The sequence below is a fragment of the Oryctolagus cuniculus genome, chromosome 11 (genome assembly GCF_051225735.1).
Source record: "Oryctolagus cuniculus isolate XC-2025 breed Fujian yellow rabbit chromosome 11, ASM5122573v1, whole genome shotgun sequence".
Classification (NCBI taxonomy): Eukaryota; Metazoa; Chordata; class Mammalia; order Lagomorpha; family Leporidae; genus Oryctolagus; species Oryctolagus cuniculus.
Genome location: NC_142877.1, coordinates 102,091,783 through 102,107,665, shown reverse-complemented (window position 1 = coordinate 102,107,665; position 15,883 = coordinate 102,091,783). Strand labels below are relative to the sequence as shown.

At 40.2% G+C, this 15,883-nt stretch overlaps 1 protein-coding gene across 23 annotated transcripts in view; it reads left to right on the top strand.

Annotated features, from left to right (window-relative positions):
* Positions 1–15,883, top strand: part of ANKS1B (ankyrin repeat and sterile alpha motif domain containing 1B) — a 1,209,513-nt gene that overhangs the window by 848,296 nt on the left and 345,334 nt on the right. For all 23 annotated transcript variants that reach the window (XM_089308838.1, XM_089308836.1, XM_089308835.1 and 20 more), the window contains one exon: positions 4,503–4,601. In XM_089308838.1, the coding sequence (XP_089164964.1) occupies positions 4,503–4,601 (99 nt within the window). The remainder of the gene's footprint in view (positions 1–4,502; positions 4,602–15,883) is intronic.

The window sequence follows — 15,883 nt, the reverse complement described above, 5'->3', positions numbered from 1 at the left end:
CCGGGAGTGCAGTGGAGGATGGCCCAGGTCCTTGGGCCCTGCACCCACATGGGAGACCAGGAGAAGCACCTGGCTCCTGGCAGCGGCCACTGTGGGTGGTGAACCAAGGGAAAAAGGAAGGCCTTTCGCTCTGTCACTCTCTCGCTCACTGTCCACTCTGCCTGTCCAAAAAAAAAAAAAGAAAAAAAAAAAAGGAATAGCTGTTCTAAAAATGCCACCTTGAGCCTTTGATCATTCTAGTGAGTCAGTAACTAAACAACTTTTTATATTGATTATTATTCCCTGAACACCTTGGTACCTGGCAGGTTGCCAAGAAAATAATATATCAATTAGACTTGTCGTTTCATAGCATGGATGTCTAGCCCCATAATAACCACTAGTGAAAGTAGAACAAGCTTCCAATTTGTTTAGATGACTGAAAAGTTAGAATTTGCTAAAGATCCTAAAACATACATGACTAATTATATCTAAGAATGTACTTTTGACTCCTGGTTTTGATTTCTTTTCACTATCCCATTTTTGCCGCATCTACATGATTTCACTACTGTTTCATTGTCTGTAATGCTACTGTCTATTGGAACTTTATACAGTGATAGAAATGTTCTGTATCTGTGTTGCCCAATTGGACTGTCATCAGCTATGTGTAACCAATGAATACTTGAAATCGGGATTTAAAAGAATCCACTAAATTTGTCAATTGGAAGGTCATGCTTATCATTTGACAAGGAAATTCTGTTGAGTCAATGTAGGGTAAAAGCTTCTTGTAGGGGCCAGCACTGTGGCATAGTTGGTAAAGCTGCTGCCTGCAATGCTGGCATCCCATATGGGTGCCAGTTCAAGTCCTAGCTGCTCCACTTCCAGTCCTGCTCTCTACTATTGCTTGGGAAGGCAGTAGAAGATGACCCAAATCCTTGGGCCCCTGCACCCATGTGGGAGACCCAGAAGAATCTCCTGGCTCCTGGCTTCAGATTGGCACAGCTCTGGCCATTACGGCCAACTGGGGAGTGAACCAGCAGATGGAAGACACTCACTCACTCTCCCCCGCCTCCCCTAGCCTCTCTGTAACTCTGCCTTTCAAATAAAACAAATAAATCTTTAAAAAGAAAAAAAAAGCTTATTGTGGTGAGTTGAGTAAATTGGGAGATGTGAGTGTACCAGGGAGGTGAGAAGGTGGAGAGTACACTGATGTGGGTAGTTGGTTAAGCAACAGATGGACATAATGGAACTGTGCTCCAAAAACCAGTGATTTGACCATTTTGTGAGAAATGGGTAGAGGATGTAGAGAAAAATGAGTTAAGATGAGTTTCTCTAACATTTAGTAAAGGCAAGTAATGAGGTGAAAATAAATTGCAGCTCCCTGGGAAGAAGGGGAATGCACCCTTGATGGTACCTTTGATGGTGTGGCAGTTACCCAAGGACCAAAGCAATGCTGAGAAAGTTACAAGGTTTGAAACATATGATTTTTCCTTTGAAAAGCCATAAGAATCCATAATACATACAATGCATGTAATTTCATTTCTGAGAAATTGTGTAAGTTCATAATATCGAGATTGATTTGTAAAAAAAAAAATGCATTCTTGAACTTCCCTATAATCACTTCTTAAAGCTAACTTTAGGTTACAAATTCCAAAACACTGAAATGTAATCTCAAAATATATGATCTATAATTATATACAATTATACTAATCAAAAGTCAAATATAACTTAAATCACGGCATTTTTAACTGAATACATATTCATTAAATTTTAGGAGTAAGGACCATGAAGCCTAGAAAGAATATATCTGACTTACCCAAGATGACCCTGCCATGATCCAGACCCAGGTCTTTGGATTCCTAGTCCCCTGTTCTTTGGACAAAAGACTGACTGAATGGCATATCATGATATTTTTTGGTCTTCCTGTTCATAACAGAAAGAGAGAAAATAGAGAATTTCTCCCAGCACGCATCCTTGGCAACCATGAATACTCTTCTGTACATTATCCAATTAATACTTTTTCCCTTGAGCACATTCTCACAATTTACATTATGCTTCCCATAATTGTCACTCATTTTTCAAAATTTTGGTAATTATCCTACACACTAGTAAGTCTGACCTAAAGAGAAAAATTTTATGTACTTAATATCTGCTTCTTTAAATATGCTCCACTTCCTTCCTACAATTCAAAAAGCATCCTTCCTTCCTTCAGATAGACAGGATAGTATCCTGGTGGCATACAGGAAGAGCTGTGGTCTTTAAGGATTTGGTTGTTCCTGTCATTTCAGTATTCAAGCGCTAAACTCTAGTTTTCCACATTACCTATAGATGGTAGGTAGTTCCTGCATCAACAAACCCTGGAATGTTTTGGCTTGTACAAAGTAACCAGGCCCTGTATTTTACATGAGCTGGAGATGTGGGCTGATAATTGAGTGTAATGGAAAATCTAGTTGTTACATCCAAACCAACAGATGACCAAATATTTTTGAAGGGCTGCATAACTCCTTCGGAAGATGCTTGGAAGAGTCAAAGTCAGAATGTTATCACATATCCTGCTCATGCTGCACTAGTCCATTTCTGAAAACAATAACATTTTCCCCAAAAGAAATAATTTATATTCTTAGCCATGCTCTGTTGTATGCACTGAGTAATTTCTTGAGAGCAATGTTTCTTGTGGCATATTGCCAACAGGGCTTTATTTGTTTTTCATTAGGCTTTTCATTGTCATGCAGCTATGTACCTGATTCGTGCTGCTTCCTCTGAGACTGCCCGGGTGGCTTAGGCACAGGAATGATACTGTGAGTGGGTGGAATGTTTCTGTGCAGTGATCGCCAGTTCTAAATCCCTAGCCATGGTATCATTCTAATGATGTTAATCCTTCTAAGAACAGTCAATTATCCATTTACAGGGTAATCTGATATTAAATTGTTTATATCCAACTATTCTGTCCCCATCCAGGGAAAGGCATTGGTCTCAATTTGTACCATGGTAGGCTGGCTGCTCCTCCTCCATTTTCCTGTGTTATCTAAAAAATAGGCATCCAGATGTACCCACTGCCAAGCCTGGAGACACTTGTCTATTCTGCCCTTCTCCATCATTCCACACATTCCATCTCTAAGTCAAACCTCTTGATAATTTTCAAATCCACCCACTTCTTTCTGCTTCCCAAGACCACTTCCTCACTCTAAGCACTCAACATCTCTGCAACAACCACAGTGGTCTCTGCATGGTCTCCAGGCTCTAGGATTGCCCTTTCTGGTTCATTCTCTCTGCTTCGAGTGTACTTCAGTACCACTCACTCTCCATAAACAGGCATTCTGTCATTTCTGTTCATAGGTGATTTTGTTTTGCATATTAATAAGTTTGGTTTATCCAGAAAAATAGCACTCTGCATTCTTTGACTTCGTAGACTCCTCAATTTAAAGAGAAACTCTAGCTCATGAATTTTGAAAGGTGAAAAGTTTAGGATAAAATGAGCAATTTCTGTGTTTAACTATTAATCACAGATATAAAGTAATCATTGAAATCAGAATTTCAGGACTGATCCTTTTCTTGGAGATTATGTGGCTCTATTTTGTCATTTTATAGGAAAGGAACTAAGCCACAGAAACCAAAGTGATCTTTCCCAGTTTAGAAGCTCATGATATAACTCTTTTTTTCCCCTTTAACTTGGAACACAGCTTCCTGTGACGGTCAGGATGAAGTCTAACTCATCTTCAGCCTGGCATGCAGTATCTGGTGGTCCAGACTCTGCTTCCCTTGCATCCTTGCCTTTGGCGGCGTCTTCTGCTTATCCCAGAACATTATGCTTCCAAGTATACTGTGTTCTTTTTTTCACACAGGTCATTGCACACTAATTTCCCCTTTGTCCTTCCTCCTTTGGGTGCTAACTCTAACCACCCTTCAGATTAAAAAAAAAAATATCCTAGATCCCCTCTGGAATCCCAAAGAAGTGTCATCATCATAGCACATCCACAGCCGTAAATCCATCTCTATCATTGGATTGAAAGGAATAAAGGACCTATGGACAGGGTACTGCATCTTATTCATTGTTCTATCCTCACATCTTGATCAGGCGTCTGGCATTCAATATTTTTAAATTAATTGCTGATTTCACTTTTACTCTGCCTGATATACACTCATTTTTCTGTCATCACAACATCTGTTTTCAGGGAGAATTAAATAATGGCTCCATTCACATCACTGATAGTCCTAAATGGCAACTCTTCCTAGAAGCATTTGCAGTTTTGCAGGAAGAGTTTTCAGTCACATGAATGAATCTCCAGGGCATTTAATTCAACCATAAATAACAAGGCATGAGATACATTTGTGAAGGTAGGAAAGCTTTCTAATAGCCTTCATGTCAGTAGCACAGGTGACTACTCTATCCTCACCCTCTAGGAAGAATGACTCATTTATAAAAATCAGATTATCTGTTGGTTATTTTTCCTTGTATTGAATTCATCTTTATCTACCTGCAGACTAAGTACTTAATTTAAATTGTAACATTTCTGCTTTTGTTTCAGGGAAGCAATGTTATGGAAGATCAGGATTTGTTGGAAATTGGAATCCTTAATTCTGGGCATAGACAGAGAATTCTACAGGCCATCCAGCTCCTTCCAAAGGTAGGAAAATGCTGTATAACTGCAGCCCGGTGCATGGTTTCCAGTGATTTTAAAGCCAGCCATGTAAGGGGTGTTATTATTTGAGTGTGATATTTCCACATAAAGATGCAGCTCACAACCAAAGACTTTTTTAGGTCCAACTTCCCATTGCATGAGGATACTGAGTCACACTGGCTTAGATTTACCTGGAAGGCTGTAATACAAGAGAGCTTGCTGGCCAGCATGGCAGCTTCAGAATTTTCCTGCAAAAGAATTCCAATTCCAATAGAAACATCAGTCCTTAACCTCCAAGTATTATTGCAGAGTCAAAAAGACTAGAGCCATATTGATAGGTGTAGGAATGTCCCTGGCTTATAAGCTTTATGCCCCAGAAGCAGTGGTATCTCCTGTAATAATTCTGTAACTTAGTATCCAATGTCCCTGCAAGGAACCTGCATAAGGACAAGTATCCCATCCCCATTATATATTTAAGGTCCACCTATAAATCTTATAGTCCAGAGGTAATGTGCCCAGGAGAAGTGTTTTTTCCTGTAAGCAATGTGTTACCTAGCAACAGACCTGACCTCCTGTTCCCAGATAAGGTTTCAAAAGAGCCTAAAGGAAAAGGTAGGATCTGAGCACTAGCCTTTCATGATATTAGGATCTTAATTGTTAAGGAAAAGGAAAGGCATTCCAGGAGACCAGCAGAAACCATATAAATATAGGTGTGACCCAGGCAATAAAGTGCTAGAAGTATTAGAGAAGTTACTAATGATTTAAAATCCAATGAAACTGACACAACTATGTGACTGTTCTTAATGTCACTGAACTGTACACTTAGAAAGGTTGAGATGGTAAACTTTCCATTATATGTGTTTCACCACAGTTTTAAAATATAAAGAGAAAAATGCAATGTGAATAAAAACAGAATGAAATAAGAGATAAATCAGGAAAAAAATAGGTTGGATCAATTTTTGTCATTCTAAAGAATTTGAAATTTATTCTGTAGCCAGTAGGGAATGGACATGACTGGACTCCATAATGTCAGTTAATTCTGGGGACAGTATACAAGAGGGATTAGGAGAGATCATTGAAGCTGCATCATCTGGTTGGGAAAAGATTGAAAAGACAAGATTAAAAACAGGGTGGCAGGTGAACTGTAATGGCTGCACCTGGGTATGTGAGTTGATACTATGACGTGCACTCTCTTTTTCTCTTTTCTTTCTGGGAAGGCTATAATTTCACCTTCTCAGAATGAGGATGATAAATATTAACCCGTGTTTCTAAGTAAGTAATCTGATGATGTTTGCCAGCTGACAGTGAACTGAGTTTCTACTGATAGAAATTTAATACTTTTGCAAATTCAAGGAGAGTCTGGCATACAAAAGAGTTTAATCATTTAATTTTCTACATTAAAAGGAAAAGAATAGGCCGGCGCCGTGGCTCACTAGGCTAATCCTCCGCCTAGCGGCGCCGGCATACCGGGTTCTAGTCCCGGTCGGGGCGCCGGATTCTGTCCCGGTTGCCCCTCTTCCAGGCCAGCCCTCTGCTGTGGCCAGGGAGTGCAGTGGAGGATGGCCCAGGTGCTTGGGCCCTGCACCCCATGGGAGACCAGGAAAAGCACCTGGCTCCTGGCTCCTGCCATCGGATCAGCGCGGTGCGCCGGCCACAGCGCGCCGGCCGCGGCGGCCATTGGAGGGTGAACCAACGGCAAAGGAAGACCTTTCTCTCTGTCTCTCTCTCTCACTGTCCACTCTGCCTGTCAAAAAAAAAAAAAAAAAAAAAAAAAAAAAAAAAAAAAAAAAAAAAAAAGGAAAAGAATAAAGCCTCCCTAGAACTAATTCTAGCGTGAATTCCCATGAGCATCTTGTTCACCACCCTATTTTTGTATCTCCCTCCTCAGCAGGTTTCCCCTCACTTTCAGCAGAGGCCCTAGCATCTAGCACAGGACCCTGCCCTGCAAAGCAGATAGGCACTCGGGAAGTCAGTGAGTGATGCCCCTCTTGTCACAGCACTGTCCATCTTCTAAAGATTGACTCAGGTCACTTCCTTTGTGAAACTCCCCCTAAAATGAAACCACTTCTCACCACCTTGGGAACTATCGCCCTTATCCAGTCCAACCATCTCCAGCAGAACTAGTGTGTAGATTCAATCTGTCTTCCTCAGACTATTTGAATCAATTTCTCATGGGTCCTTTCTAGTCTGGGCTATATCCATAGATACCTAATCTCTGTCCAGACCACCATTTAACTCTCTTCACCTGGATTTCCACACAGCATCTAAAATAATCCTTCGAAAATTTAAATCAGGTCATGTCTTACCCTACTTAAAGTCTTCATGGGTTCCCTCCTCACTTAGAATAAAATATCTTGGCCTACACACATCCATAGGGTCTGGCCCCCTCCCACCTCTGTGACTTCCTTTGTCACTCTTTCCTTCTGCTACACTCTATCAGGTGGCTTTCTTTTTGTTCTAGAACAAGACAAGCTTATTTTTGCCTTAGGGGCTTTCTGTGTAGGTCCCTTTGCCTTTTATGTCTTCATTCATCAGGAAGTTTCTATTCAGATGTCCCCTCTTCCACAGAGGCTTTTAAGACCGAAAAAACTCACTCCCTCGCCTGCTATCGCTGTCCATGGTGCTTCTCTGCTTTGTTTTTCTTCATAGCATTTGTGGGAAGCAGGGCCCGGCTCCCACAGCATGACGCTGAGAGGGAGTAAACAAGTTCACAGCGGCTTCGGCTGCTCATCAATTTGACTAACGAGCTGCAGGAGCTGACCCAACCTCTGATTGGAAGAAAGCCGCGTGCTCAGCACGCGGGCAGCGGAGCACGGATTGGTGGAAGAGGACTATAAAAGGGTCTCAACCGCACTTTCTGGGACAACTACTGTCTCCGGGCTGGTGGCAAGTCGGTTGGAGAGTTCGCTGGGGAGCTCGTTATTTCGGTCTTCTCTTTACCTGTTCTTGCGTTGCTATAGAAAAAACCCACAGCAAGGGAAAAACAGCGTCCAGTCCGGTGCCGCTCCTCCGCTCGTGGAGGAGCGACAGCATTTATGGCTGCCTGAAATGATATATTCATTTGCTTCTTCTTCATTATTTTCTAACTTGCCCACTGGAAGCACGATCCATGAGGTCAGGGACTTTGATGTCTTGTTCATTTCTGTAGACCCAGTGTCTACAGCAGTGCCTGTCACATAGTAGCTTAGCAAATGGTCAAGAAGATTTATAGAATAAAGGGCTACACTCACCTGTCTTTCCTGACATTTTATGCCCCATGTTTGTTCCTGTCTGAAAGATTAACAGTGACCGTCTATGTTCTAAGAATCTTCATAGTTCAACAGCCTTGACTTCCTCATTGTGCTTAGCCTAATACATGGACATTAAAAGACTGAATGAATGAGTGACTGAATGAATGTTTTCCTTACATGTCATTCAAATGTATATATTTTTTCATCAGAGTGCCTTAGTTTTAAGATTTATCTTAAATATAACCCTGTATATGCCATTTGATAATGAGAAGAAGAAAAAAAAGAACCTGAATCTAGAATTATTTGGAGAACAAATGGAGTGTTTATTTTTAAGGCAGAATATCATTCTCATTAGAGAAAACAATCTAATAGAAACAATAGAAAATTAAGCTTCCATCAAAAGGCTGATGAAGAAGTGCTTTTATGCACACAAATGAGTAGAGAGCATATTAAAATATCCAAACATGTGTTCAGCAGCACAAACAGAATGTTATAGTTCTGCAAATTGATGCTTTGCCTTCTTATGTAATAAGCCCAATCTTCAGATGGTTAATAGTATAATTTTACTGACAGCACATCCATCTGTATTCCCTCTGACTTTGCACGGCCAGAAATTGGCCAGAATGCCTCTTCATTTTTATTGATATAGTTTTTGGTCTTCAGAATATTTGTGTTCTTCATCTGTTGTGAGAAATATCCCATGATTGCCGCCTGAGATCCTTTAATTAAAGTATTGTGGTTTGGAATTTGCAAGATTGTTTTCATAACAGGAGAAAAGGGAAGGTTTGTGAAGTAGAATCTTGATCTGGTAGGACACTCCAAAGTATGTTTTGCAACCTTTATTTGTATTTGTTATTTCAAGTTTCAAAGAAAAAGTTTATTCCTTTGGTTAGAATTGTTTTTCTTTAAATATTAAAATGGGCAAATATGTGCACATTCTCAAGCACATTTGATGCCTTCAACACATAGATGCACTCTAAGCATAGGCATCTTGCAGTAGTAATCACATTAATTCCTCCCCTCTATCCATTCTTTCCTCTCTCTCTCTTTTGAATTGCTCTACTTCAGTCATAAAGCTCAATTATCAATTTTCACCCAGCATCTACTTCCCTCACCAACCCCCACTCTCAGGTCCTAAAATTTTCCTGGACTTCTTAAAATTAAATTTCAGCCTCGGGCCGGCGCCTCAGCTCAATAGGCTAATCCTCCGCCTGCAGCACTGGCACAGTGCGCTGGCAGCCATTGGAGGGTGAACCAACAGCAAAGGAAGACCTTTCTCTCTGTCTCTCTCTCTCTCTCACTGTCCACTCTGCCTGTCCAAAAAATAAAAATAAAAAATAAAAAAAAATTTACAGCCTCTCCAGAAAAGAAAAAAAAAATATTTTTTGAAAACCAAAAAAGCTAGAAAGTTGAAAGAGGCCATTTAATGTCAGACCCAATCCAAGCAAATACATCAAAACAGCAGTTGACAAATGAATAAATAAAAGCTTGTGAATAGAGATGTAGAGCTACACTGGGAGGGATTGAGAAAAACTCAGGCCTTGGAGCCAATACTGTAGAGTACCCATAAGGGCGCTGGTTCAAGACCCAGCTGCTCCACTTCTGATCCAGCTTCCTGCTAATGTGCCTGGGAACATAACAGAAAATGTCCGAAGTGCTTGGGACCCCATACCCACGTGGGAGACCTGGAAGAAGCTCCTAGCACCTGGCTCCTGGTTTCAGCCTGTCACAGCCCTGGCCGTTGTGGCCATTTGGGGAGTAAGCCAGAGGATAGAAAAATCTCTCTTTGTTTTCTCTCTTTGTAACTGTGCCTTTCAAATAAACAAATAAATCTTGAAAGAAGAAAGAGAGAGAGAGAGAGAAAGAAAAGCTCAGGCCCTTAACGCCAAGATAGTATGGAGTGGTAGAAACTATGTCCTATCTTCCCAAAAACTACTGTGCTTTCTCAAAATAAAGTATTGGGGGCCAGATTCAGTAATAGCTGTCATTTTACTACGCTTCTGTGATGGGAGAAGAGTTGCACCAGAAATGAAAATCTTTGTGTATGAATAAATTGTCTATTTTTTGTATTTAATTATATTATTTTATATCCCCCAATACATAGGGTTTCAAAACATAAGACACAAGAACAAACTAGCCGGTGCCACAGCTCACTAGGCTAATCCTCCACCTGCGGCGCTGGCAACCCGGGTTCTAATCCCAGTTGGGGCGCCGGATTCTGTCCCGATTGCTCCTCTTCCAGTCTAGCTCTCTGCTGTGGCCCAGGAAGGCAGTGGAGGATGGCCCAAGTGCTTGAGCCCTGCACCCGCATGGGAGACCAGGAGGAAGCACCTGGCTCCTGGCTTCCAATTGGCGCAGCCCGCCAGCCGTGGCAGCCACTGGGGGAGGGGGGTGAACCAACGGAAAAAGGATGACCTTTCTCTCTGTCTGTCTCTCTCACTGTCTAACTCTGCCTGTCAAAAATAAAGTAAGATAAGATAAGATAAGATAAGGAGCAAACTAGAAAATGACCATAACTATACAGTAACCACAAAATTTCACCCTTTCTCTCTTTTTAAGAAACTTGTAACATGTATTCCTGACAAATGACTCATATGCAAAAATGTATTAAGAACTTTAACAAATCAATAAGAACTTACAGACAAACCAGTTTAAATATAGAACTTTACAAAAGAAGGTATTCAAATGACCAATAGGTATTCATTTTTATTGGTTAATATAGAAGTGCAAATGAAAAGCACCCTAAGATAGCACCTCACATCCATCAGTAGTACTGCTTTCAAATTTTTATTTATTTGATTTTTGGAAACACTTTTTTTCTTACAGTTTCTTATAAAATACAAACAAAGATCATTGATAATCCTTTTAAAATTGCTTGGTGTGCACCACAATATTTTTATTATTTTAATTGTACATATTTATGGAATAAGTTCTGATAATTTTATACATATATTCAATGAGAAATGATCAAGTCAGATCTTAATATGATGAGATGCAAGAGTATTAAGAATGTTACATCTCAACTTATTCCTAACCAAGACTCTCCTCTTAAATGCTTTCATTCTTTGAAAGTCCCCAAATTTAAGATGTTTGTGAATTCTAATCTTATAGTTGATACAGATGTGTGTAAGCTTTAGGGAAAAAATGTACAACCAATGTAATTTCTTTCAAAATCCATAAAGGTTCAGTCTTACTTTCTGTCACTTAGAAAAATAATAGAAGCATATTCCTCTTTCCTCTGTTATTTTTCAGAAGGGCAACCACAAAATACAGGCTACAAGCTCAGATGCTTTTGTTGTACCTTTCGACAGGGCAACTATTCATTCTCCCACCCCATCACTCACACTCCAACTTCACTCATTCTTTTTATACACAGGTCCTTTTTTTTTAACTGGCTGACATCTTAAATTTAGTGCCACACAATGTCCAGGGGACATAAGTTATGTGCAGGGGACATAAGTTACAGATACACTGTCAAATAAAATCTCTCAACACCTGTATATGTACCATTAGCATGTATTTCCTAACCTAAAGTGAATGTACAACTGAATTAATCCAGTCTTCTACTTCCTCTAGGGATGATCCTCCGTGAGACAGGCTGTGGTATTCCCAGGGTCCTTAGGCACTCCATTTAGCTCTGAAAAAATGTCTTATTATTCTGCAACAAACAGGGGTTGCCAAACCTTTTCTATAAAAAGCCATACCATAAATACTGTACATTTGGTAGGCCATATGTCCTCTGTCACAACTACTCAACTCTGTTGTAGAGTCAAAGCCACCACAGACAGTTCAGAAATGGACAACTGTGGCTGAGTTCCAGTGAAACTTTACAGGAACAGGCAATGCGCCAGATTTGGCCTGGGGGCTATGGCTTGCTGACCCTTAACATATTATCAATTAATCTCCAGCTAGATTGAGAGCTTTTCTGTACTCCTGAGAATCTTCTACACAGGGAATAAATTCAGATCAGAAATACAGCCTCAGGATGGCCCACATGCACCTTGGCATAATCCGAGTTCTGTGTAACAGGGTTTTGTGCTGATTAATAAGAAAGACATTGTCCCTGTATCTATCAGGAAAAGTGTCAGCTCCTTTTTCCATCTTCATGGATTAAACTCTTTTAGTGTTTAGCACTTATTTCAGTCAACAAACAGGTGTTTCTTGAACACATCTGTACTCCCATATCTTACCTCAAGACTCTAACTATCACAGCATTCTATTCTCATGCCTCAATGCTAATCCTTTTCCTGGTAGTCCCTCTTCAGCTTTTTATGCTTAGTCTACTTTATACACTGTTTTCCCAAAAATTTGGTCTTTTCTTCTTCTCTTCTTCCTTTCCATAATCTCCCTAGTCACCACCATCTGTGCCCATAGCTTCCGCTGTTACCTACACATAGAGTGACCGCCAAACCTCAGTGTTTGTGTTTGTAGATACATCTGACTTCAGAGCACTTACATCTGGGTATAATGCAGGACCTTCAGAAGAAACCTGTCCAAGCGGAGCTCCATATTCTTTGAAAAAAAGTGGTCTTCATGCTACTTATCTGTATTCATTCATTCTGCAAATAATTTTGAGAGTGCCTACTATGCCAGGCTCTTGTGTGTCTGCTAGTGTATGTGTATGCATGTGTATATTATCTATTTATCTATCTATCTGTCTATTAATATCTATGATATATATCATATGTAGCTATCTATCTATAGAAATATATATATCTATAGATAGATATATACACATATCTTCTTTTAATGGTATTTATATATACATTATAGAAATATATTAAATGTGTTTCATATTAATACTAAGTTATAAGCTTATTAGATTAATACTTATTACATATGATATAAAAAATAACAATATACATATTTTATAATTATATAATATAATATACAAAGGTACTTCAAAGCACTCATGAAAAATTAAAGGATGTGTTTTTTGATGCAAAAACACTTGTTGAAATCCACACATGATTCTTTCATAATGCACACTTCCCATGAACTTTTTCAAGTTAAAGAAATATTTCATTGGCCGGCACAGAGGCTCAATAGACTAATCCTCCACCTGCGGCACCGGCACACCAGGTTCTAGTCCCAGTCGGGGTGCCAGAGTCTGTCCCGGTTGCTCCTCTTCCAGTCCAGCTCTCTGCTGTAGCCCAGGAGTACAGTGGAGGATGGCCCAAGTCCTTGGGCCCTGCGCCAGCATGGGAGACCAGGAGAAGCACCTGGCTCCTGGCTTTGGATCAGCGCAGCACGCCAGCTGCAGCGGCCATTGGGGGATGAACCAACGGAAAAGGAAGACCTTTCTCTCTGTCTCTCTCTCTCTCACTGTCCACTCTGCCTGTCCAAAATAAAAAAAAAAAATATTTCAATAGGTACAAGTTGCTAGGAACACACTCAGAAGGATCAACCAACTTATTATAAGACTATAAAAGATGACTTTTTTTTTTTTTCAGGAGAAATGGTACTATTGGATAATGGGGAAGAAAAAAGAGGCATTGACTTCAAAAATCAACAGCTTGAGTAAATTTGGATATATAAGTTTTGAAGCCGTCAAAACAAGCCATTCAGTTTGTTTTTTTATTCCTCAGTGTGGCATACTATGTAACTAGAGTAATGCACTCTAACCACTGTCACAAATGACTCCAACATCCCAGTGACTTAATGTTATTAGATTTGTTACTCTCACATTCTAGCTAGGTCTGATGTGAGTCAGACAGCTTCCCCCAAACAGTCACTCAGGCTTCCTCTGTCAGGGGATCTTCCATCTCACAGTGCTTTGTGAGTAGCCACAAAGGTAGAGCAGAGAGGAATGTTAGAAGATGACATGGCATTTTTTACTGCCCAACTTGTCAATGCATCACTTATTTTAGAGCACATGTGAGTCAGCAGAATCCATGTTCGTGACTACCATAAAACTTGCGTAGGCTAAGAAATACAATCTCTTTTCCAGGAGTAGGTGATAGAATTCCTGAGAACCTAGCCATTCTGTTCCTGAAACACTATCTCCTCTCCACCTCAGCTGCCATCCTTCTTCACATGTGTCACTGTTCTTCATTCCTGGGGACTTTATGCCCTGGAGAAATCCTTTATGACATCCTCTCTCTTGGCCAGTGGGACAATTTAACACTTCTGTATCCCTGTTACACCCTATAAAACCATCCATTGGCTAGTTTGTTTCTGTCACTTGAGAGTAGTATCTTTGCCCTGTGCATCTTCATTTCCTAAGCCTGGAACACACATGATACCTAGACTTAGTACTCTTCAGTTAATGTTTGTGGAGGGTCTCAGAAAGTCCATGGAAAATGCATATCATAAAAAAACCTGAAACTGTGCATGAATTTAAAAAAAAAGTTCATACCAATATCAACTTATCTTTTAAGTCCATTTTCCCACAAACTTTTTGAAGTGCCCTAGTGTTGGACTGGACTAAGCAAAACAAGAATGCAGTCCTAAGTAGGTCAAGTTGTCTCTCAAAGATATTTCTCCACTAAGTGGATATATTTTTAAATGTTTTACAAAGGACTAAGGTAGGTCCTTCATGAATACAACACCCACAACACTGGATCCTGCACTCCAAGAGTAACTTATTCTCTTTCTGTCTACAAGAAAGGACTAATAACTAATGTGTTCTTCAGGGGGACATTGAGTGAATGAATGGTTGATGTTTAATAAAGATCTTTGTGCCCTTTGAAATGATAGATCCCGCTATATACATTGTAAAAACCGTAACTGTCTGGGCTGGACTGCAGGGTATTAGAGCAGTACAGTTCAAACTTCCTTTTTTGTTTCTGCGATTTAATGTTTTTATGCAACTTCAGAAAGCAAGATGGCTACTGCATTCTTCCTAAGTTAAGAAAGAGGATTTTTTAGTGTATTTTTTAATGAATTTATCTTGGTACAGTCTATACTGTAGGCCAGAGAGTTGAAATATCATTGTCACTCATACTCCCCCCTGATATTTACAGAGAAGTGGGGGTGGAATCAGACAAGTAAATAGGTTCTGTTCTATTGCTGTCCCCAGCAGGTGCCATCCTTCAACTTTGAGAAGTTCAGCCCTATCTCATAAAAAACAATGACTCTGTTGGTATTCACTCAGTCAGTACTGAGAGTAATAGGAATTTAGAGAGCACTCTCTTCCTTACATAATTTTTCAAAAAAATAACCACCATTTAACACTAGAAAGGACTTTTCAATATCCATTCATCCTCTCACTCAAGTCACTTCACAGATGAGGAAACTAAGTTCCAATTATTAACTGACTAGCTTCGGGCAGATGGCTGCTTAGGAACAGAAGTAGAACTAAATTCCGGGTATCTGTGGTCAGGACAGTCGCCTCCTGGGCGAGTGCTGTGCTGTGTCAGAGATCCAAGGCTGAGTGGATGCTTGTGTGACTGTGACAGCAAGAACGTGGATTTTAAAAAATTAGACTTCTTTTTAGGTTTCAGGCTTAAAAGGCAGTTTTTACAACCTTCATAAGCCACCAAACTCCTTTCTCAAGGTGGGAAGAGAAGGACAAGGCAAGGTGCCCGAAGTTCTGGAAAGAAAGGGAGGAAACAGACATGAAAAAGAAGCAAGGCAGACATGGGCCATGTCAGCTGTCCAGTGACCAACAAACAGGTCAAATCGTTGGGTCAGCCTTGAAGGTAGTTTCTGGAGAAGCTTCATGGACAGCACGCATTGCTGTTTCAAAGAAGAAAAGGCATAATGGAAAAATACAATAAGGCAAATGATCCTTTTTCTTTTCATCTGTTAACTGAGTAGAGGAAGGAAAGATGAGCAAGGCAGAAGGGCATTTTCTAGAAGAGAGTGAAGACACATCTTTTGAGCATGAAAATCCATGGAGACAACATTCTTATATGATGAAGCCAGGGAGCAACACGCTGTAAAGACTGGAAATATGGCCAGACTCCCTGAGTTTGGATCTTGGCTGTACTCTTTACCTAACTATGAAAGTGTGGCAAGTTGCTGACCTTTTCTTTGCCTGTTTCCTCATCTTTAAAATGGAGCAATGATTTTACCTACCTGGTAAAGGTGTTGTGATATTTAAATGAGTCAATA